The 25,497-nt window shown below is 32.3% G+C and overlaps 1 protein-coding gene across 1 annotated transcript; it reads right to left on the bottom strand.

Annotated features, from left to right (window-relative positions):
- Positions 1–557: 557 nt before the first annotated feature.
- LOC115885656 (kynurenine 3-monooxygenase) lies at positions 558–25,134 on the bottom strand. The gene is made up of 9 exons (XM_030904634.1): positions 25,023–25,134; positions 24,902–24,971; positions 24,473–24,663; positions 17,979–18,027; positions 16,050–16,137; positions 11,120–11,325; positions 7,598–7,888; positions 2,803–3,116; positions 558–1,405 (listed from the first exon to the last, which is right to left on the bottom strand). The coding sequence occupies exons 1-9, from the start codon at positions 25,107–25,109 to the stop codon at positions 1,319–1,321; spliced, it is 1,383 nt and encodes a 460-aa protein (XP_030760494.1). The 5' UTR covers positions 25,110–25,134; the 3' UTR covers positions 558–1,318.
- Positions 25,135–25,497: the final 363 nt, after the last annotated feature.

Genomic DNA, 25,497 nt, shown 5'->3' with positions numbered 1-25,497 from the left:
AAGTTCCCTATGCGGAATGTCTGGTTTGGATTTTTATTACACTGTTATTTTATCGCAATTTTCTGATCACACCATGCACTGAACACTAAGGACTAAACAAACGTGTTGCAGAAGCACAACAAACTAGAGATAATTAAGTATTTCTGGTATGCAATCGGAACGAGAAACCACTACCGGCTTTTCAGGTTAAAGGTAAACAATTTAATAATGCGCTGCCTTCGCCGCCATATTTGCCTTGCCCATATCATGTTGATTGGCCTTGAGTTGAGGTGGTGCTGGTCTAATCAAATCTCAATGTTGCCAGTTGTTGGCTGGCGCACGAGCACGGTTCTGCACTGTGATTGGGCGTATTTTACATGCGTCATAAATTGGCGCTTTAAAATTATTTCAAATTAAATTGCAATTTTGAGGACCTATAAAAAAATTATTCAATGTTATGGAACTATTTTTTTTTGGATAAATATACTGAAAATAGTCTTCTATTTCAGATTTTGTCCTTGAATTGGGTATTTTATTTTTTGTGAAAGAGCCCATTTTGACCGTTAAAAACTTAAAAAGAATAACACTAATGTTTACGTTACACATGCACACTTATAACAAAAAGTAGAACAATACAACGTTAAAATAGATTATGGGATAAATATTTATAATATATAATTTACATACATATGTAAGTGTTTTTGTAAGGTTCAAATAAACCCTTTGGTACGTCTCACACAGTATAAACTGCTTAAAAAAATACCTGAATAAATGTCGAAAATGTTTTATTGCATCCTCTATAATGTCTGTAAGTGAACGATATACAAAATCTCTTTTATAAATACACACCATAAGTTTTATTAACTATTTTAACAATAGAGGGAATTATTTCTCCGGTAAATAAAGAATATTTAACTTTGTATATTTTTTTTAGGACTAATATTGCTTTAAATAATCGAATAAGACAAATTACATAGTGAATGAGGATTTGTACCAATCGATCGAAAAAAAAACGGCGTCAAAGACGGCTGGGGAATGGCAATCGATGATAAATTTGGCGAGGTCAAGCCCTAGATGTTATTTACTTGGTCCGTACTCTTGTGCTTACTGCTAGTTGGCTTTAAAAAGGCTGTGATTTATTTTTATATTCAGTGGAAATGATTTTTAAATGGCGTAGTTTAAAATTCCAGAAAAAAAATATTTTTGGAAATAGATTTTGTACGTCTGAAAACGGGGGGGGGGTATTGTTTTTTAATCATTCATCTCATCTTCGTTTAAGTTGTCTATGACACGCCGTTTTTTTCGATCATACGTTACAAATTAAATTACATATAAAAAGTTACTTTACGCTTAAAAAAACGTATATTATGGTGGCAAAAACTAGAATTAGTATAGTTGAAATCATCTGGAATATTCGCTTTAAAACCTGCAAAGATAAGACTAATAATTATTTATGGCTAAACTACTATGTACCGGGTGTCCCACTAAGAATAGCTCTCGGCTGTATCTCGGAAAGTATTAGCCGTAGGGGCTGCGGAAAAAAATATTTTGACTAAAGAGGCTATGGGAAATTGCTGGAAATTATTTTCAAATTTGTAGAACGACCGCTAGGGGGCGCAACTGCAACAAAAAATAAGAAAATGGAGTTTTTACACAATTTCGCCTAGATAAGGTGTACTATAAATAATAGCTTCTTAATCTTCAGTAAATTTTGAATATTTTTTGTTAAAGCCATTTTCCTCTATCTACCAAAATAAAGTGGTGGGGGAAGGTTAGATCTGTTTTTATTTAAATATTAATAACTCTGGACTGGATGATCGCAATCCAACAAGCGTGGGCTCGTTTAAAAGAGCGTTTCTTACTCTATATTATACCATATAAATAATAATAATACGCTTTTGAACATAGACGCTTGAGGACGCACTCTTACAATCTAACAAACATTACGCGTTTTTTCAAAAAAATTAAATGCAATAGTATATGTAATTTTAGCTGATCGGAAAAAGTAGAAAAAGCTTAAAAAGTCAGCGAAGACCGCATCTTGATATCTTCTTTCAAACCGAAGATATTAGCAAAATTATAATAAATGCCAAAAAATAAGCCTTCAATTACATTATTTTTACAATACGGTTGTAAAGTAGTTTGTAAAAACTCCATTTTCTTATTTTTTGTTGCAGTTGCGCCCCCTAGCGGTCGTTCTACAAACTTGAAAATAATCTCCAGCGATTTCTCATAGCCTCTTTAGTCATAAATATTTTTTTTCGCAGCCCCTACGGCTAATACTTTCCGAGATACAGCCGCGAGCTATTCTTAGTGGGACACCCTGTACATATTAATATGTATACAAGATTTTATTTTTTGCAAGGTTGAGATGTATCGTAGGATGTTATAGATAATAAGACAATAATGCCTTTTAATACGGAAGAGTATATCTATAGTTTTATTCGGAGCAAAAATAACACTCTGTGGCGAGGCTGTACGTTTGACATACAGGTGAGCCTCAAAAAGTCATTTTTACTCCTAATAGAACATGCTATTTTTTCGTCACAAATAATTTTTTAAACAATTTCAAACTTTCCAAATAATATAAAAATATTTAAAAGTCATACCATGTATGTAATTATATATCGAGAAACTATGGTTACCCTCGTTGAATTTGACACTTTATGTCAGTTTAATAATATATTATTTTCCTACCTTCATGCTTAGGCGTAAAAGTGCTTTACTTTTATGCCTAGGCGTTAAAATGAGTTTTTTATATTGTCAATCGCGTCGCGTCGCAAAAATTAATACTTTTATGACGTTTGAAAAAAATACATTTACCTTATCTTGCCAAAGCTTATTCTCCAAACACTTATGGTACTCCATATGACTAAAACTGACCGAATTGTACAAAGGTGTCCATATTTCCGGTAACCATTTTGATAAAACTCCATCCAGAGTTTTTCTGAACTTAAACGAACGAGTTGTGACTAAATCCCTCATTTCCTTGTAATTGTACAAAGCCAAATCGCATACAGCATGCACATCTTGGCGTCTTTGCTCAGAAAATGCTTCAATGGAAGCCTTGACGTTGTCTTTGTGTTCGTTCAGCAGGTTGTTTAGAATAGTGCAGTCTTCAAAACCAGCGTTCATACCTGTAAATAAATGATTAGAATAATATTGACTTCCGCTGTCTTGATGAGATGTATCATTGACCGTTATCAAGTGTAAACTATAAGCGATACCAATTAAACTTTTAGTTACGTAATCCAGTGTGTGCGATTTTTAAATTCATTGTTGCCAACCGTCAACACATTCGGTGCCAGGCTGACTAACTGGAATTTAAATTTCTCGCTGGGGATTCAGGTACTATAGCTCTCTTAGACAAGGAAAGAGAGAGGACAGGTAACACGGCAGCTGAAAGTGAGGCCACTTGTCACCACTCGAAATTCTCCAATGGCGTAGCATTAGAAATTAGCTTGTACCTAGACGATAAAAAATATTTATTAAAACGATAACTTTACTAATATATCGTTTATTTTTGAGTAATGTATATACAATTTTGTATTTTATAGTCTCACCTTTATAATATTAGAATATCTAAGTCGATAATGCAAAATTTATTTAACAGTCGCAGTGAACTGATCATCAAGACAATTATTTATTTATTAACGTATGTATAATGTATAATTAAATAAAAAATAATATAAATATATATGTTTTAAACGTGTATATACATATATACCGTATGATCGAAAAACAACGGCATCCTGTTTGTATGGACATGACGATCGATGACATTCCCCATATAATTCTACATATAAAATGACATAAAAACTATATAAAATGACATCGAAAAAAAACTAAGAGGAATGTCATCGATAGTCATTTACAAGCCAACTGGACGCCGTTTTTTTTCGATCATACGGTATAATAATGAATCTAGCCAAACCCCTTCACACTTGCCTACGGATTCAATGAATAATGTAATTTGTAATATTTGTTACCTTCAATCATAAGAATATCCTAATTTTCCGCAAAAAAATAAACAATTATTCTAGAAGCTTTGTGTTATTTTATTTATTTATTTTTAATCTTTTATTAATTACTCACTGAAACTATTATTATACACCTAAACTAGCAAATGTTTTGAAAGGATATTTAAAAAAATATTGTAACCAGTAGCCCACCACAAGTTTGTCCACCCCCAGCAAATCTTGGCAGGTAAATTTAAGTTTTATGTAACAATATATAACTTACATATAGATTTTTTAGACTTACATATAGATATAACTATACATATAGATTTTTTATAACCAAAATTTTTCATGTTTTTTTTATAGTTTACAGTTATTATTTTACATATTTGATAACAATACTTTATACATTTTTTTACATGTAAAATATATAAACAAAAATGTTTATTGCAGAAATTGTATTTCTCTGATTATAATACCCTACGCCACTGGAGAAATCCTGTCTGAGTAGCATTATTTATAGTTTCAAACATTAATTATAATATAGTATATTGAAAATACTACTTGGAATTATTAAAAATAGTTTGCTTTGGATGTGGTACAAGACATTTTAAAAGCATTTTACATATTTTTACTGCTATAATGAAAAAAATGTACATTTTATGACTACATAGCACAAGTTGTGTATCAACTTTTACCTGTAAAATGTAATTCCAGTCATTTTTTTCTTGCTTCGGCCTTTGCAGCCATACGCCGAGCATCTCACCATACTAAACAACATAGTTTATAAATATAAAACAAAACAGTATTCACAAAAAACTTTGAATAAGAAGACTAAGGAAGGAGCATAATGCTATCCATGTATTCATGCATCGTGGGCGGAAAAAGCTCTCTAGGGTGGTGATCCTTGACAGTTCTGTTTGACGATTCATTTGACACATTTGAATTTGATTTGAAATTTTGTGGATTTGTCAGTCTTTACGGAGCTTATTTTATGTTATTTATTATTTATTCTACTACTGATAGTTGTATAAAGGTCATTAATCTAGATGGAAATTGTGGAAGAACTTAAATTAACAGTGACATTATCGCGATTTATCGAAAAAGACTCTAAAATAGTGGGTTGTGTAGCGTGCGGTAGATCTCGACAAAAATTGAGTGAAATAACAACTTTTCGCTAGTAAGTGACTATATAATATACATACGTGTAGTAAACCGATCATTTATGAAATTCACTTAAATTAACTAAATTATATATTTTCTTGCATTTTAGCTTTTATTTATTACTTGTCAAAGATCACATGTCAAAGAATTTTGATACGTTAATTTGACTTACCTGCTTCAGTAGCGTATCGGATGTTTGTGTTAATAAATACTTATTATAACTTATCTATTTTTATTAGAATTATATATTTTTATAACAATTTTAATAACTACCAACATTTATTCACAACATAAAATAAAATAACAAATTATTGAGTCTACCCCACGTCTACCCTACATCATAGTTTTACCTTTTTTAAATAAAATTAGAACGGCACTGATAAACCGGAATTTAAGTCGGCCATATTTGAGGCCCATCGCGGTGCACCTAAGATTTTTGATATGCTCCTTCCTTAGTCTTCTTATTCAAAGACAAAAAACATAAAAATTCGCTTGGTGTCACCTCTAAATCTTGTCACCAAAGTATGGCCGCCGATCAAATTTTGGCCTCTAAAATTTTTCACTGGAGAATATGCGTGTTAGCTGTCCCCTCTCTTTCCTTGTCTAAGATAGCTCTGCTGTAAAAAATATCAAGTTGCCACATTTATTCATTTATTTCCTGACACTGTCATTCGTTTTGACACTTTAGTTTTGTATTACGAGTTTTTCGTTTAAATGCATTGTGTTGCAGTCGAACATTGTTCTTTTTAGAACCTCTTTTAGTGCGAAGTGTACAATATATCTTAATAGTAATTGCAAAAAACTCATCGCAACCTTATTAGAATATTTTGAACGGGAAAGCGGTAGTAATGGCCCTTTATGTCCCTTAAGTGCTGTTAAGGAGGTGGGTTTTGTTGATAGTAAATAATAACTGTTCATATATTTATAATTAATTTATTTTTGTTTCTTAAAATATTTGGATTAAAAGAAAATATGTAAAAGTGCGCAACACTGTGCCGGTCAAGCTTAATCACGTGACTAAAAATTTATTTTGTATGACCTGTAGTTTATATATAGTTTTTTAGAAGAGAATCATTAATCTTGCTTAACGCATTTCAAAATTTCAAGGTTCTCAAATGTAATTTGGTTTTTACCATGTATAATTCGTAAATTTCATATAATATAATGTACTAATGAACTGCTGAGAATATAAACCAAGTCAAAAGTATCCTATTCTTGCTTTTTATTGGTTGTATATTATTCATTAATATTATTCTACACTCTATTGAGTTTTTGGATTGCTTTCTGTCAAATTAAAAGACTGAAAATATTCATTTTGTTTACACGAACACGTCAACATATCTACTATAAGATTTGAGATATATATTGTTTATAAAAAGCTGAATGGAAGTGAGTAACGAAAGCATTATTTTATCGGGATTCGAAAAAATTCCTATAACTTTCAACAGACAAAAAAAAAAGCGTAGTGTGCGTATAACAGTGAGCTAATTTTAAAAACGTGCTATTTTCAAAGCTTATACAAGTAACTTTTGTTTGTGCATGGAGTTTATAGCAGTTAGTCCATTCTTAAATGTGATTTTTTATGTTTTGTTCTTTTTTCTATCAGTAGAAAATAGTACAAGAAAAAATAATAATTTAGATGTCATAATGAGTAATTATCTTATTTTTTTCCATAGCAACTGTTAAAATTGCCTTATATCTATCAAAAATAGTAGATAAAATAGTACTTTAACCGCAAGGGTTTGGTTAAATAATACACTAACAGCGAGGATAGGTTAAAAACTTTATTTCTTCTCGCACGTTTTTTAATTGCTTCCATTTTTGAAAATCTTTTTGTTCTTTTTCATAAGTTATTCGGGATTTAAATGGAAGTAGTTTGGATATGGCGTTTGTCGCCTCAGCCTGAATATCTGTTGATAATTTACTTATTTCGTTTTGAGCCATTCCTGGCTCCAATTCAATCAGCAATCGATACGAAAGAGAATTAAAAAATATTGACTCAAAACTGACAACTAAAGAGACAGCTTTATTTATTTGTCAAATTACATAGAAACCAACGCCAACCCAGCACAATATTTTTTCTACTCGTAATAAATTCCTTGAAATAATAATTTCTGAATATTTTTTAAAACGTAACTCGCTATGGAAAAAATATTGTTTTATACACGACGATAAAATTGCATTATCGTCTTGTATAAAAAATAACTATAAATATAGATAAGAAATATTTTTTCAGTAGTGATGATCAAGTCTAAGACCAAGACAAAGAAATCTTGCAATGGTTGGTCTTGACTCCGGTCTTGCTGATTAAAGGCGAGTCTTGGTTTTGGTCTTGCTTTTTGTGCATCACGTTCATCACTATTTTTCAGCATATAAAAAGTCTCGATAAAAATATCCTGATAATTTATTCTTTAAAATATTCCATTTAACCCTTCAGTGTTTAATGGTCAATGGAAACATAGAAATAAATATTGTGATAATCACATTTTGAGTACCTTGGCCATAAAACGGTACCATAGCATGTGCTGCATCACCGATTATCAGAAATCTATCACCCATATGGTACTGACCACATTTCACAGTTATCAACGGTGCAGGATTGCTGGTGAAGAATGTTTGGACTAATTCTTCTTTTCCTATGAGTTCTAACGCATCTGTGAAGGTGTTTGAGAAAAAATTAAGGAGTTTTTCTGGATCTGTAATGGATTTGAATTGTTTGAACGGCATGAATAGGGTTACTGTCCAAGAACTATCTTGATTGGGAAGAGCAATCATCATGAATGTTCCTAAAACAAGAATAATAAATAAAAAAAATTAATTACAGAAAATACCAGCTTTGATTTTTGGTGACTGGGAGTTTTTTACATGAGAACACTGAAAAAAATATTGTTCATAATATTAATGAACATTGATTATTAACTGTTGTTTCATTGGGACAATTATTTTTTTCATTAATATAATGATTTGTTAATCATAGATCGATATCCGATTTATTAACACTATAAATCTAATTTCATCAATATAATGAAAATCACGGTATGTAAATTAATGTAGGATTTTCATAATATTAGAGGCTACTATTGTCCCAATGAACGCGTTCTTTATTTTAGTGCTGAAACTTTAATAAACACATATTCATTATATTAATGTACTAAATCATTATTTGGTTGCCTGTGATATGCATATACAGGGTGTTTCCTAATTAATCTAAAAAATAAAATATCCTTAGAAAACGAATTAAAGCGGGCTCTTAATAAGTATATTTATTTTTTCTCAACAACCGTTTGATGAACAAGAAAAACTCAAAAGATCAATTTTGTTGAAAAGGATGGCCAGTCAAGAAAAAAATATTTTTCTTTAAAAAAGCAGTGGTGTACCATTTATGTTAAGCAACAAAATCGATTATTTTTAATTTTTAACACCCTGTAGATCAGAAAGGGGAAGTACTTTAGACCTAATGGTTATATAAAAATTGTTTTAAGAACACATGAGGAATCACACCACAATTTTTTTAGACTAATTCGAAAACAACCTGTATATTGTCAACTTGACAATGACTGCTGATAAATCAAAAAATACCTTTTCAGTGAAAAAAGACTAATTTTCGCAGGAAAAATTTTGATTTTTAAAGAATTTGTGCTTGCGTTTGCAAATACTCGTTTGTTTTTTAATTTTATATCTATCTAAATTTTAAATATCATAGTCAGAAATAGTTTTATTATTTATTAACTGTAAAAATGGTGTTTTCTTGTTGTGTTGCATCTTGCAAAGAAACTAACAAAACTTCAAAAATGTACGTGTTTCCAAAAGACGATAAGGTATGTATCTTAGATAAAAGAAAAATATATGGTATGTATTCGTTGTTTGATGTTTTTTCCTTCGCTTTAAAATCTATAAATCTCGGTCTATTCATTAAACATCCAGTCGACTTACCATTATTTACATGAAACTCTAAAATAAATAAAAAAATAAATTGTAAAATATATATATTCTTATGTTTTATTAAAGTTACTCTGATATACTAATATATCAGTGTAACTTTAAAAATAAATCCTTTGAATTCAAATATAAACATAAAAAAACATTTACAGCAGAAAAGGCGAAGGCGCTGGGTTAAACGTAGTCTCCACTAAAAACACGGAGGGGCGCTTTGACCCAAAATTTTACTATTAAGTTTCATATCTATCTTAATAGTAGATTATTTTCTTTTATCTATGAGGTTTGGTTGTCACCTCTATATTTTTTAACTGGTTATAATTTTTTAACAATAACTTTTCGTCTGTACCTGTATGATATTGTCAAGACTTAAATAGATGTCAACTTAGGTTTAGATCAAATGGAGAAAAAAACACAAATAATATAATTCTAGTAAATAAAATATAATTCGAGTAAACCAATTTGGTATAGGCCCAAGAGATCGGTTACCTGCATGACATCGACCCAGATAATGTTTTTAAATAACATTGATAATTAAACAATTAAAATACAACAATCTCGGGTAGATAATCAAACGCAGGCTACCAAAGTTCGATTTCCTCATGGTCATAGCCGGGTGAATGTAATTAGATGAAAAGATGAAAACAGATTGAACGACGTAACCGGCGATGACCACGAGGGATAGAAAATATAAAAATGTATGCTGAAGAGAATCGGGAGGTTAGTCCGTCGATATGAATCGCATTATTACGGTCAGTAATTCGCGTTATCAGTCCGTTAGTAGAAGACAGCACAGAATGAAGATGTTCCTGTAAGTACTTCTTTAAGTAAACCGTTAAGTCTTGGCATTCCCCAAAACTGTTATACACTGTAAACCTTATATTAAATAAATGCATATTTTATCCAATGGTTGTTTTGATTGAGAGAGAGAACCTGGTATAGCGACCCTAGCAAACAACCCCCAGCTAGGTCGCGACAATATTATATATATTTTCGTAACTTTTTACGTAAAAAAATATCTCTTGGTAAAAATCGCTACGAGCAACCGTAATCAAGATATTTAGAATATAAATAGTTAATACATGTCATTACTGATAAGTTGAGTAGATAGTTATTTGACAGAAATAATAAATTTGAGAACTTTTTATTTTTTTAAATTAATCATAAATTTTTCTTCTAAAAAATTATGATAAAACAATTTCTGTTGGGTTTTTGGCTCAAAAACGTTTCAAATTTATAATTTCAGTTTCATAACTATTTAGTCAACATGTTTAATCTATGTCAATGATGACAGGTATTGATAATTTCGATCTCAAATATCTCGAGAACCATTACTAGTAGCGATTTTTACCAAGAGACTTTTTTTACGTAGAAAACGTCGTAAATGTATATTTTTTTACTCAGTAGTTTTATACAGGTACGAACGAAAAGTTATTATTCTTCAAACCAGTTAAAAAATATGTAGGTGGCGCCCTCTACAAGTAGGAGTCATATGGACATCAAATTTCTCATGTAAAAAAATTCCGAGACATCAATTTTCATCCAAATATTGACGTTACTTCAGAAATTATTTGGAAAAAATCGTAATAAAAATGATACTTCTACACCCTGTATCTCCGAAACAAAGCATTTTAAGTCATACATTTATACACACTTTTTTACTTATTTTTATCTGCAGTATATGCTGCCGAAGTTTACGGAATACAATTCGGACCTCCCTGTTTATGGATAATTTTCGAAACATTAGATCACCCTGTATTTAATTCGCCCTCCTATATAAGAGATTTATCTTTAAAATGAGTGAATAAAATATTCATAGACAAATTTAAAAGACAACCTTTTACAGAGCTATAAAGTAATGCGAGGTTTTAACAAAGGAAAATGATAAAGGTATTTGCTAGATTAAAGATCAAACTGAAAATTTTAGATAATTATAAAATTGAACTGTTTACACAACAAGAACGGTTAGTTATGAGACCCTTACCAAGCAAAAACTATGCTAAACTAAAATTTAGAGGCAAGGATGCTCCTTTTAGTGACCCCAAAAGGGTCAGGAAAAGCTAAAAAAGGGACAACCGTACCTCTGGGCCAAATATGCAGATGGTTGTTACGGAGTTTGTGTCCTCTGCTGGCCGGTACACGCAGCTCCATGTAGCCGTGCTCAATGTATGACTGGGTGAGATCGTACAAAAAGCGTTTTTGCATAAAACCTCGTAAGCATGAAAATGCTCCGTCTGCACCGATTATTAGATCGGCTGTTTCCGTGATTATTTCTTTGGTTTCTTGACTGAAAATTTAAACATATATTTATTTAAAGATAGATATTATCAAATAATAAAGATAAAAATTGTTTAGGGGGTAGGTAACTTTAATAGTATTTTAAAGAGACATGAATACCTCATTGAATATCGGAATCATATACTGGGTGTTCCAATTAAAATAAAGGAGTAATTTGCTTTTAAAAGTTACCAACGTTCAGGATTAATTTTGTCTCACCCTATATAATTTTAGGGTTTAATATACAATGATTAGTTTAATTAAATATCAGACTATACAGGGTAAATTATAATTGAGATAGTTATTATTAAAATATATAGTTTATTCTTATTATTCTTAACTGAAAATCAATTAATATACAGGGTTGTTCACCACATACGACACGGAGTATTGTAGCTAAACGATTAGATTTTTACAAATTGTAAGTTTTGGGTTCGTTGAAGGACTATTAGAGCTACAATTTAAAAATATTTTTACAAGATACAGAGTGTAGAACACCCTGTATATTATTACATTTTTGGTTTCTACGATTAAGATAAAGATAAATTTGATTAGGGTTTATTACACTTAAATCTCAGCGTTTTTGAGATATTTTCAATTTTGCGAAATTGCAGTATAAATTTTAAGGCTTCATTTCTCCGAGGATATAAAAGTTTTTAATACTAAATATTTACTGAAGTTTATTTATTGATCAGTTATTGTGTTGCAATAATAAAAATTATACTACTTTATACAGAGTGTCTAAAAATTTATTTTAAATAATTACTAGCTTTAAACGGCAATAACTTATTTAATTTAAATAGAACACCCTGTATATTTTATGAGAATCAGATGCACAATTTAATTGTCTATCAAATTGTATTATACCACTTCTTACCTATTCCTTCAAGTTTTCGTAGAAAATGCATTTTCTTATAATTTAGACCTCATTTATCAATATACCTATGGAATATTGACATTTTATATTGTTTTTAAAACAACAAATGTACAAAATGTACAGGCTAGTAATATTATCGTTTTTAGTAAAACGATAATATTACTAGCCCATTTATATGCAAAAAGAGAACTATTTAAATCTTTGTAAAAGAGTATACCATTAATTAAATATACCACCAGTATTTCCGCCCAAATACTAATTAACTACATACTTAATTGTGTTCGTTAATACATTATTCTTAATAAGTGTGGATTTGAATCAGAAATCAATATAATAATAAGTTATGAAAATGAACGTCTCTATTGTTATAAATAAGCATTTGTTAAAAAATTAAATATCATTTTTAAGGTGCTACTTTTTACCACACTATCTAATATACATACATAATTCAGTTTTTTAGTATTTAGAGCAATTATTATTAATCAACGCAAACAGTCAATTAATGTAGTTTGAATACTGGAATCATATTAATTGGTCCTCTTTAACAAATATTTAAACAGTTTTTTTTTATTTTTTAATGAAATAAACGAACTATAATGACAATATTAGTATCTGTACTCTTTAAAAATTTGGTACATCTTTAAACATAATCTAAAATGTCAGTATTCCATGGGTATATTGATAAATGAGTTCTAAATTACAAGAAAATGCATTTTCTACGGAAACTTGAAGAGATAGGTAAAAAATGGTATAATACAATTTGATAGACAATTAAATTGTGCATCTGATTCTCATAAAATATACAGGGTGTTCCATTTAAATGAAATAAGTTATTGCCGTTTAAAACTAGTAATTATTTAAAATAAATTTTTAGACACTCTGTATAAGGTAGTAAAGTTTTTATTATTGCAACACAATAACTGATCAATAAATAAACTTAAACAGTGAATATTTAGTATTAAAAACTTTGATACCCTCGGAGAAATGAAGCCTTAAAATTTATACTGCAATTTCACAAAATTGAAAATATTTCAAAAACGGTAAGGTTTAAGTGTAATAAACCTTAATCAAAATTACCTTTATTTTAATCGTAGAAACTAAAAATGTAATAATATATAGGGTGTTCCATTTAAAAAAGTACAACTTTGATATTTTTTATTTATTTGGGACACTCTGTATCTTGTAAAAATATTTTTAAATTGTAGCTCTAATAGTCCTTCAACGAACCCAAAACTTACAATTTGTAAAAATCTAGTCGTTTAGCTACAATACTCCGTGTCGTATGTGGTAAACAACCCTGTATAGAGTGTTTCTTTGGTTGTTAATACATAATGGAGTACTTATGGAAGAAACTCAATCATATTCAAATCTCGAATGCCACTTTATCTAAAGAAGAAAACATTCGAGCAATGTGTACTACCAGTCATGACTTATCCTTGAGAAACTTGGACACTTAAAACGGAAATTATAAGGAAACTGCAGGTCGCACAACTCTCAATGCATGGAACGAAATATGCTGGAAATATCTATTACAAAAAAAAACAACTTTCATAAATAACTTTTTTGGGGGCACCCTGTAGGGCTCTATATATTTTTATAAAATGCTTTCAATTAACCTACATATGCTCCCAAAATTTAATTTCGTTATACACTACTGTTCTTCTTGGAGCTTATGTGCTTTGAGCTTCTTCTGCATATGAGTGGCGCCACCCTGTACAATTGCAATTTTACTTAATACCACTTTACAAAACACTCTAAAATCAAATAAACACCATTTGTAAGCGTAACCCAAGTCAATTATAGACAATTTTATACAAATACTAGAAATTTTGAACACATAAACAAGAGATCTACTTAATCAACATTCCTTTGAATGCTCTCGCCAAAATTGTGATGGTGAAAATAAACACCTAGTAAAATGGATGAGACACCACACAGACTCAGAGAAATGCGTAAATATAGAGATAGAGGCATTTATATGGATTGCATGTATAAGCAAGTACCTGCAAGTACCAGCAAGACTGGACAAGGTTTTTCTGTTGTGATATATTTCAAGGGTAGATTAAATGATTTTTTTTTAGAATTTAGAATGAGTGGGAGGGGGGTTAATCACTTCGACCTTACAGATCCATTGTGTCCCCCTTTCTTGAATCATAACTCATCATACAGTCCCAGGGCTTTGACAAAAGCCAGTATCTGGGACGGTTTTATAGAGGGTAGTTCTCCATCTCCAATATCAGTCGTACCAAAATTCATGGCACGAATGGTTGTCGTCTCGGCGCACTCAGTGATGAGGTGTACTGGTGTTTCACCATCTTCCCCACAGAATCTGCATTCGCCGTTTCTTCTTAGTTTCAATCTACTGAGGTGTTCATTGATGAGACAGTGTCCTGTTAAAACCCCGTGACAATCCGAAGATTGTTCTTACTCAGACCCAGGAAGACCTGTGATTTTTCTTGATCATAAGCCCTCAGAAACTTCTTCGAGTGTCTTAGACCATTGCAAGATTTCCATTCCAGGTTGCGGATGGAATCTTCCAAGTTCTTGAGTTCCGCCTTGAGTTGGTTACCACTTGGAAAGCAGAACGGTTCTGGTCCAGTTAGTGGAGTGTTCGCTCCTTTCCTAGCTAGATTATTTGCTTTTTCATTGCCTTCTATCCCTTGGTGAGCAGGCACCCAGTGTAGGAGGACTTTGTTTTCTTTGCCTAATTTATTCAGCTTCTCTAAGCATTCTTTGACCAATTTCGAATCGATTGATACTGAGTTGATCGCCTTTAACGCTGCTTGACTATCAGATAAGATGGCTATTTCTTGTGTCCGATAGTTCCTATCTAAGATAAGTTGTACGCATCTCTCGATAGCGTAGATTTCTGCCTGTAGGATACTAGGGCCCATTGGTTCGGAGTAATTAGCTCTCGGCCCAAACACTCCGATCCCTGTTCCCGTATTGGATTTGGAAGCATCAGTATACCAAGTTATGGTATGGTCTTTTAACTGCTGGGCAAGCGTTTCGCTCTTCCAATCCTTCTTATTGCTCAATACTACATTGACATGTTTGTCAAAGTTGTACGTTCTTGGCATATCGTCCACTGGGAGTTGCAGGAGTGGTATTTCCTTTTTGACGGTGTTCTAAGCCCCTGATTGTTGACAATTCTCCCAGTACTAATTCCGTTAGTGACCATTCTAATCATTGTCGCATTGGCATATCTACCAATGACAATGTGCAGTGGTGTTAGATCTAGAATGACCTCTAGATTAAATGATACTTTACAAGCGAGATAAGTTAAAAACTTTATTTCCTCTCGCACGTTTTTTAATTGCTTCCATTTTTGAAAATTTTTGTATTCCTTTTCATAAGTTATTCGGGATTTAAATGGAAGTAGTTTGGATATGGCGTTTGTCGCCTCGGCCCGAATATCTGTTGGTAATTTACTTATTTCGTTTTGAGCCATTTCTGACTCCAATTCAATCAGCAATCGACACGAAAGAGAATTAAAAAATATTGACTCAAAACTGACAACTAAAGAGGCAGCTTTATTTATTTGTCAAATTACATAGAAACCAAGGCCAACCCAGGACAATATTTTTTCTACTCGTAATAAATGCCTTGAAAAAATAATTTCTGAATATTTTTTAAAACGTAACTCGCTATGAAAAAAAATATTGTTTTATACACGACGATAAAATTGCATTATCGATAAAATATCATTTTATCATCTTACATAAAAATAACTATAAATTGCTAAATCTAACTATCTAAAGAAAATTTTAGTCATTCAACACAAACAGCCTTATTTTTGATCACATCCTAATTTACTTATTTCTCTGAAAACCGCACATTAAATAAAATATACTTACTTAATCAGTTTCAGAGTGTTTTCTTCAAAATTAACATCGCTCAATTTATGCTTAAACACCAGAGTGACGCCTTCGTGTTTTTCGGCAGCTGAAAAAGTGGTTAAAAAGTTGTAAAATCCTTTTTTTTTGCGTCCCAAATCCCTGTTTTACGACCACTAAAAATAACGCTCGTTTAATCTGGATTTTTAAAGTAAAAGTTACGACCAATGTAACTAAATCAGCCAGGAAGCAAATCTAACGTTGCGCTTTATTAAGTTATCAGGGGATTTAGAATGGGGTTTCATTAAAAGTTATAGGAAAACAATATTTTATTCTCACGTGTACCTTGGTTTTCAAAACTAAATGTAAAGCCTCGTCTAGGGAATTGACGGCAGTTCTATAGATGGTCTTCTGTCTTAGTCCGGTCTAGACATAATCTTTGATTGAAGAAAAAAGAGAATACGCAACCTTATGGGTGATTTCGTGGCACAAAACATGTCCGAGACGTAGGTGGCGTTACCGTAAGCCTGTCCGAGATTTAGTTTAGATATGCGCCGCTGGGGGTTGATAGTCGTTTAGAGCACAGCGGATAAAGAATACTGTACCGTAGTTCTGCTTTCAGTCGACAGAGTGAGTGGTTGCCGGAGTCAGTGTTGCCAGAACTTCTAATTAATTCGTAAATTTACGGATTTTGGTTACAGTACGGTAATAATACGAATTTTCTATCATTAAACAATTTAATATTAATATGATTAAACAAAGAACGGCGTCAGAGTTGACTTGGAAATGAAGATCGCTATGTCAATAATCATTCGCTATGTCAACATCATACGACATATTCAGTACTTATAAAAGAATTTCTATTTTTGTTGTTTATTCTATGTTTGACACGAATACATTTTCGATACATAAACGCGGATTTTTCATCCAAACATATTTTTGTCAAACATATTACAGATATTACACAATTTAATATGGCAACACTGTCGCTTTCAGTTCTACCCCGTCTTTAATATGTGTTCGCTGGCTGAATTCATATACATATAATAAATGGCTGAATTCATATACATATGACAACATAACTCAGGTCCATATTAATACTGCATAAGTCTATTTCACCCGGATATGGATTGAACTGCGATTGCTCCATACTCCGATTGATTGTTGTTTTAGTTCTGTTTCGATTACTTTTTATTTGTGCGCGTAAAAGAGTGATTTTGTTTAGTTTATTGTTTCCAAATATTTTTTATAACTCCAGGATAATGTGTTATAAATAATAAAAATATAAATAAAATTGAAGGTTAGGGGAAATGTCAGTCAACCAGTTCCCTTTAAAAACACCGACCAATGAAAACTTCTTTAGGTAAGACATGCGCAGTTAAATGAATATCCGGTTGAAATAGACTTATGCAGAATTCCATATTTCTCTTTCACGGTTTGGGCTTCACTTTTTAGAGATTAGGCTGAGTATATTTAGTTATATGGCTAAATTAGAGAAAATAAGTGTTATATGCGTTGGCCACAGAACGATTGGTGTCTCCACCGTACAGCACTTGAGACGTAAGGAGAAATCAAATGAGCCTTGTCACAAATTCGCCTGTGACTCGTATCTTTACAAGTGCGATATTATACATAATAATTAATTTTTATAATATCGCATTTGTAAAATTCTGACTTTGTATAAGAATATTTATATTTAGGTAGGTTTGGTTTGGTTTTTTCAGGTTGGGTAGGTTGCTTAAACTTGACTATATTTGACATTTGATATCTTAAATCGTAACATAGATAAAAAAAATATGTCTAGTCAGTCGTAAAAAAAATAAAAAAATAACAAAATCCCCAAAATAATATTTTGGGGAAGTATATTTTTTTTGTAATTGTAATGTCACTCCTGCAACTATTTGAATTTAATTAAAATTATTGCTTAGAAAACTGTAGAAATTAACTTACCATTTAAAAGAATTTGGTTAAGAAAATTTCTTCCAACTGAATATATACACTGAAAGAGAAAATATACATTTTTAGATTAATAATTTATTGATAAGAACATACAAAAAAAAATTGGCGCCAGGAGGCAGGTGTAGCCGCCCATAATGAAATATGTTAATATCTGGAACACTGCGACTTTGACTGATTTTGATGTTATTACAAATTTTGTTGGAAATATTATTCCTAATCTTAATTTGAAAACCGCGTTTCGCTAGCTACTGTAATTTTGGAGTTACGATTTTTTAAAATTTTTAACCTCCTCCCATACCCCCTTACCAACCCCCCACCCCCACCAAAAACTAATGGCCAGATTCTCGGGTGCCACAGTATTTTTGTGCCAAATTTGGTTAAAATCGGTTCAGCGGTTTTTGAGTTATCGTGTTACAGACGGACAGACGGACAGACAGACAGACAGACAGACACCATGAAAATATTTTGTATTTAGGTCATTTATGACCCAAATAACTCATTTTGAGTGAAATTAAAAAAAGTTTTTTGTCGATCTTAATAGCCTAGAATACATATTGGTATGACCGGCTAATAATATTTAAGATAACAATACTCTCTCTCTCTCTCAACGATACGAATATATTTATTTTTGAATTTGTGACTGCAATATCTATTATTGATATTTAAACATAAATATTATAAGAAAAATATATTTTATTACTTTATAAATGTCGGAGGAAAACGGCCTCAAATAAACACAAGAAACATGTTTTTTTGCATAAAGCATTTTTTTCATTATTTATTTTGTTTTGTGTGAAATTATTGATGAATATCGATATATTATAGACAAGGATTTTAGTGAGTAAAGACTAAAGACCCGCCTATACGCGCGCTGTCACTATTCTCACTTCCATTAGCTGCTGACTGACGGGGTTCTATTATCGACGAGTCTGACTGTTTTTATTAATAAATATATTGTTTTCACTATTACCTTGCGAAGTTTCAGCCTTCAGAAATCACTCTCAGTGACAATATTTTTTTGACAGCGCGTTTGAGGTAGCGCTGACGCTTTGTGTCCCGGCATACTGCTCTGTCTGACTGTTATATTTTTGTTTTCGCATGTTGTCTACAAATTTTCAGCCTTCAGAAAACAGTTTAGAGGTGTTAATTAAAATTACACAGTGCTTTCCATAAAATCAATAAAATGAAAAATATACGAAATAATATACATGTACTGATTTCTTTCGAAAATCGACAACTATGAAACTATGAACCCTTTGCGGACACAAACGGTACATCGTGAAACAGGAAATTGTAGAGAGAAACAAGCCATATAACATAGGATACAACATTTTAATGAACAGTGCTTTCCATAAAATCAATAAAATGAAAAATATACGAAATAATATACATGTACTGATTTCTTTCGAAAATCGACAACTATGAAACTATGAACCCTTCGCGGACACAAACGGTACATTGTGAAACAGGAAATTGTAGAGAGAACAGGAACTGGAATTGCTGACTGTATTTGTACCTTTGCTTTTTAACACTAAAATGCATTCGATTTTGAAAATATGAGCCTTCAGAAAACTCTTGCATGTTTTTGCACCCGACTCTAGGACTATTCCTTAAATCAGGGAAAATCTTCTAAATTTTTCTCTATAGAGAAATTGCAAAATGCTATCAACGGGAATATTTCATTTCTTAATTCATCATTGTCTAGCAGTCTTTCAAACAGAATCTAAAATGTCTCAAACATTTTCCGGGAGTGAAGAGACCTCTTAAGTACTAATATAAATTTTAAAGGAAGCCAAATTAGTGATACTTCAAGGATTTAGCGCCGAATAAAGAGATACCGGAAGTAAAAATCAGACAAGGTAATTACTCTTAGTTCGAATTAGCTAAATTTAATTATAAATTCCTTATAATTAATGCTAAAAATCTTTTAGTTCTTCACTTTCGCGAACTTTTCAACGAAATAAGTTCCATGCAGCCGATCCGTTGCCAAGATAAATGGACTTTTTTCCGTTTATTTACTTTATTTTTACTTCCTTTTCCAAGTTTGTCGCGGAATTTGAAACAAACAATCAGCCTGATCATATTAAAAGTTTTTTACCCGTTCATTTCTAATTAAAGTAAACCCTTTTAATCGATTGAAGTGACTACAGCGCAGTAGCGGCTCGTGGGGTAAAGCAAAAATTCACCTGAAATATTGTAACGTCTATAATTAATTAAAGAATTAATAAAAGACTAAATAAATAACTAAAGAATTAATAAAAAAAATGTAATATTTTAGAGATATTTAATGATTATGGCAGAGAGGTAATAAACGGAAAAATAATAAACAATTTGATATATGCAGATGATACAGTTCTGTTGGCCGATACTGCTGAAGGTCTCCAAACACTCATAGATCGTGTGGCGAATACATGCAGCAGATACGGAATGAAGATGAACTGCAAGAAAACTCAAACGTTGATCATTAGAAAGAACTACATCAACAACTTTCAGTTCACTGCTAACAACATCGTTCTCCCAGCGGCCGAGACAGTTGCATACCTGGGCTGCACCCTGACTAAAGACTGGGACCACTCGCGCGAAATAAAACACCGAATCGAAATCGCGAGAAGGACATTTAACAAAATGCGAAATATGCTATGCAACCTGTCCCTCAACGTCCGCACTAGAATCAGAATCCTGAGATGCTACGTGCTCTCAACCCTTCTGTATGGAGCAGAGGCGTGGACCCTTATCGACGCATCATGCAAGCGTGTGGAGGCATTTGAGATGTGGTGCTATCGGCGCATGCTTAGGATTTCGTGGGTGCATCGCGTGTCATATGCGACAGTACTACACCGCATCAACAAGGTTTTAGAGCTTCTGGTGAATATCAAACGCAGAAAACTGGAATACTTCGGACACATCATGCGGAACGCGAAATACCGCCTACTCCAACTCATACTCCAGGGGAAAATAGAAGGCAGAAGATCAGCGGGACGCAGACGAATATCGTGGCCGCGAAATCTACGAACATGGACAGGAATGACGTCAACAGCTTTATTCAGAACGGCAGTGAACAAAGAAATATGGACCAATGTGATAGCCAACACCCAAAGAGGATAGGTACTTTAAGAAGAAGAATGATGATTGAAGCAAAACTAAATTTATGGCTGTCAGCAGAAACAACATTCCGAACACCAGAATTTACTTAAATGGAGAGGTCATCAAGCAGGTCACACAATTTAAATACTTGGGATGCATGGTTATCCAAACGTGGGATCCAGATCAGCAGATCAAATGCAGGATCGAGCAGGCAAGAACAACTTTTCTAAAACTTCGAAGGTTCTAACAGATAGGAACTTGAACTTCGGCTATGGATACAGAATGGTGAAGTGCTATGTTTGGTCCGTTTTGTTATATGATGTGGAAGCGTGGACACTGAAGGTAGCAACAATAAACAGAATTAAAGCCTTCGAAATGTGAACCCGACGACAAATGCTAAGAGTGTTCTGGGTCGACCGTGTGAGGAATGAAGACATTCTCAGAAGAGCTGGTCTAGAAGAACGTGAACTCTTCGCAGTCATCAAGAAGAGGAGAATAGCCTATTTGGGACACTTTCAGCGTCTAATTCTCCAGGGTAAAATCGAGTGGGACAAAATGGGAATAGGCCGAAGGAAGCTATCCTGGCTGAGAAATATTCGTCATTGGACAGGCATACAAGACTTCCAAGCATTCCAAGTCGCTGCAATAAATAGATTCATCTGATGAGGAAGAAAAAGATGAACGCCTACGCAGGAATCTGCACGGCACTTTAAGAAGAAGAAGAAGTAACGTGGTAAGGATCGCGTAAACACCAAAAAAACTTTTGATTGAAAGCTAAGACAAGCATTATGATAAACTTGATACTGTACTTGGGTACCAATATCCTCTGGTTGTGTGCTAGAAAGTAAATTTTCATGCATATTTTCATCGATACGTTTGTAGCTTCTGAATAACGGTCTAGGTGAAGCATTTAGCTCATTGGCTAGCTCAGAATTAGAATTATTAGAGTTAGGCAACTCGCATTTTCATTGGAGGACATCGTCATATTTATTTCAAACTATAAATTATCAACGAGAATATTCGTATAATTTAAAGTATCAATAATCAACGAGAATATTCGTATAATTTAACAAAATTACTGTAAACCACTATAAACACGAATTGTTGGTTAGGTTCAAATCTTTTTCTCTTCTTAAATAAATTTAAGCGTTAACATTGTTAGGCATTTGCATAAAAGTGTGTATTTTGGGTGGTATTTCACAAAATTTGCAGGCTATTGACGAAACAGAAAATAGGGGCAATAGTTTCAATAATTTTTATACAATTTTTTACCTGCCAGACATATTGCATTTCACTATACTGCCAGACAAAGGCCTCATTGCATTTTACTTGGACATCGTTTAACACTAGTATTTTAGTTTTTCATTCGCTAAGTACTTTTCGCGTGTTACAAGCCAGACATTAACAAAAAATAGCGAAAACCCTGTAAATAATTCAAATTAATTTATCTTGTAAATGACTGCACGAGCCGCCACTGGTTTGTCAAGCGGGAAATTTAATAGAATTCTTTATCCGGGGGCTGCTTTAAATTAGTGATTTTTCCAATGCAGGGAGTTGATTTGTTTGGAGAAAAAACAGAAAAGTTGGTAAAGGGAAGAGTCTCTCAATTTTTTAGGCAAATAATAAATCATTAATAGTAAAGGTCACACCTTTTCAATTAACTTTTATTATTCGAACTAGCTGACGGCATAGGCAATTGAGATGTTGAGACCGCCGTTGGCTTGTTTTTATATACAGGGTGGTCCGAACTGTATTCCGGAAACTTCGGCAGCATATTCTGCAGATAAAAATAAGTAAAAAAGTTCGTATAAATGTATGTCCTAAAATGCTTAGTTTCGGAGATACAGGGTGTAGAAATTTCATTTTTATTTCGATTTTTTCCAAATAATTTCTGAAGTAACGTCAATATTTGGATGAAAATTGGTGTCTAGAAGTTTTTTGACATGAGAAATTTGATTTTGATGTCAAAATGGCTCCTATTTGTAGAGGGCGCCACCTACATGTGTTTTAAATGTTTTGAAGAGTAATAACTTTTCGTCCGTAACTGTATAAAACTACTGACTGAAAAAAATATACATTTCCATGACTTTCCACGTAAAAAATGTCTCTTAGTAAAAATCGCTACGAGCAACCGTTCTCAAGATATTTAAAATTGAAATAGTCAATACATGTTACAATTACAAGTATTGACAAAAAATCAGCACACGTTGAGTATAGTTATTTGACTGAAATAATAAATTTTTAATTTTTTAAATTAATCATAAATTTTTTTGCGAAAAATTGATGATTTAACAGTTTCTGTTGAACTTTTGGCACAAAAATTATCAAATTTATGATTTCAGTCTAATAACTATTTAGTCAACATATTGAATTTATTTCAATGATGACAGGTATTGATAATTTTGATTCCAAATATCTCGAGAACCATTACTCGTAACGATTTTTACCAAGAGACCTTTTTTATATAAAAAAGTCGTAAATGTATATTTTTTTACTCAGTAGTTTTATACAGGAACGGACTAAAAGTTATTACTCTTCAAACCAGTTAAAAAATATGTAGGTCGCGCCCTCTACAAGTAGGAGTCCTATTGACATCAAAATCAAATTTCTCATGTCAAAAAACTCCCAGGCACCAATTTTCATCCAAATATTGACCTTACTTCAGAAATTATTTGGAAAAAATCGAAATAAAAATGAAACTTCTACATCCTACAATCTCCGAAACTAAATATTTTAGGACATACATTTATACGAACTTTTTTACTTATTTTTATCTGCAGAATATGCTGCCGAAGTTTCCGGACTACAATTTGGACCACCCTGTATATTTTTCTAACAAGAATTCCATTAAAGGTTTTGCTTTAGCACAATTCAAGCTATTTACTTACAAAATAATTAAAAATGAATCAATTTTAATCATAATTATCTTCTGTACATCTATATATTTTGAAAATTGCAGCATTTTTAAACAGTTTTCAATTTTGTTGAAAATATACTTCAACCTTTCTTTTTCCATGCGGAAATATTGCGGTGAATTGTGGATATAACGTATAATATTTACCGAATTCAAAATGAGATCGATTAATTCCATGAACGCGAGTAGTACTTTTTGTGCCAGTTTAATATGCACATTATCACTAGCAAATAAAAAGACATAACAGATCCCCACAGGATAGCTCCTGCAAGCGGTTGTTAACTTCTTTCCTAGAAGCGGTCTTAACTTTATTTTTTAGATGGCTACTACCTACTTTATCGGCGCAGGTTCAGAAAGCGATAAGACCTGCTACGATATAAGCGGACCACCGGAAAGCGGAAAGCTGGTGCACTATGGACGTAATCTTAGTTTTGAGTATAGTATGAAATAAAAAAATACTTAATGATGATTTAGTGATTGTTTTAACCTGATTATTTACAAGGTCGTATGGTATAGAGCTGGTTTCGCCGGCTACAGGATGAATCATGCGTCCCTTCATGGCTATAGAGCTTTCCATTATGCTCAATTCCAGTCCAACTAATCTCAGTGTCTTTCTGCCTCGATGGGACAATGCCAGATTAATAGATCGGCCATTACAAGCAGTAGTTTTTCTTGGATCTGAAAGCGAAAAGGAAGAAAAATCATCCCTTCAAAACAATTTTATTCTATAATACAACGCTTATTTTGCTACTTTTTCGTACTAGTAAAATGGACTCATAAGTCTTAAGTCAGCTTTGAAAAATCGACTTAAAATTAAGTCACTGCTTTCAAAAGTACAAACTTTTTATTCCTGTATCATTAATTATTACTAAAAAAAAGTAACATCGCGTTAAATTCTATTACTTCTAGTTTTTACCTGGTCTTTTTTCATACAAAGTGACTTTGTATCCCCTTTTTGCAAACACACAAGCACAAAGAGAACCGACCTACAAATTAAATATAAAAAAAACACTTTTTATAAAGGATCTATATCTTACCAGACCTCCTCCTATTATAATTACGTTTAAACGACTGAACTTTGCGTTTTCTTCGCGAACTTTGCGCGAGATGTAAGTATTTTCCATGGTCTCGAATGCGTAATAACAATGGTATAAAGTTAGCTAGTATAAACTTCGCTATCTCGCCTGAGCCTCGGTGTAAGACAAACCAGAAATCAATATAGGGCTTCGTAAGAGATCCCTCGGTGTCTTGTTACGTTGAAATGGATATTATGGTATTATAGAGCATAGTAAAAAATATAGGGGAAAGTCATACATCTTAAGCTTGATTTTCATGCGTCCATTATCCGTTTGTTTTCCGAAATCAGTGTGATTTCAATAAGGCAAATATTGACTATGAAATTCAGCACAGGATTAGCAGCGCCTCAAGAGCATTCTGGACACATGAAAGCATTAAATAAGTTGCTTTAACAGAGACACCTTAGATAATTCTTAAGAATCGGGTGGTTCCATC

Source organism: Sitophilus oryzae, unplaced genomic scaffold (assembly GCF_002938485.1).
Source record: "Sitophilus oryzae breed Bouriz unplaced genomic scaffold, Soryzae_2.0 scaffold_410_pilon_pilon, whole genome shotgun sequence".
Lineage (NCBI taxonomy): Eukaryota > Metazoa > Arthropoda > Insecta > Coleoptera > Curculionidae > Sitophilus > Sitophilus oryzae.
Note: the sequence above shows the minus strand (reverse complement) of the source record. Positions and strands in the feature narration are given on the sequence as shown.

Excerpts from the sequence above, each read along its gene's own strand:
- LOC115885656 (XM_030904634.1), bottom strand. The coding sequence starts at position 25,109 with ATGGAAAATACTTACATCTCGCGCAAAGTTCGCGAAGAAAACGCAAAG. Across the intron at positions 24,664-24,901 it reads TTTGTATGAAAAAAGACCAG|ATCCAAGAAAAACTACTGCT; the intron begins GTAAAAACTAGA and ends TTTCGCTTTCAG. Across the intron at positions 18,028-24,472 it reads ACGACCTTGTAAATAATCAG|TGTATATATTCAGTTGGAAG; the intron begins GTTAAAACAATC and ends TTTCTCTTTCAG.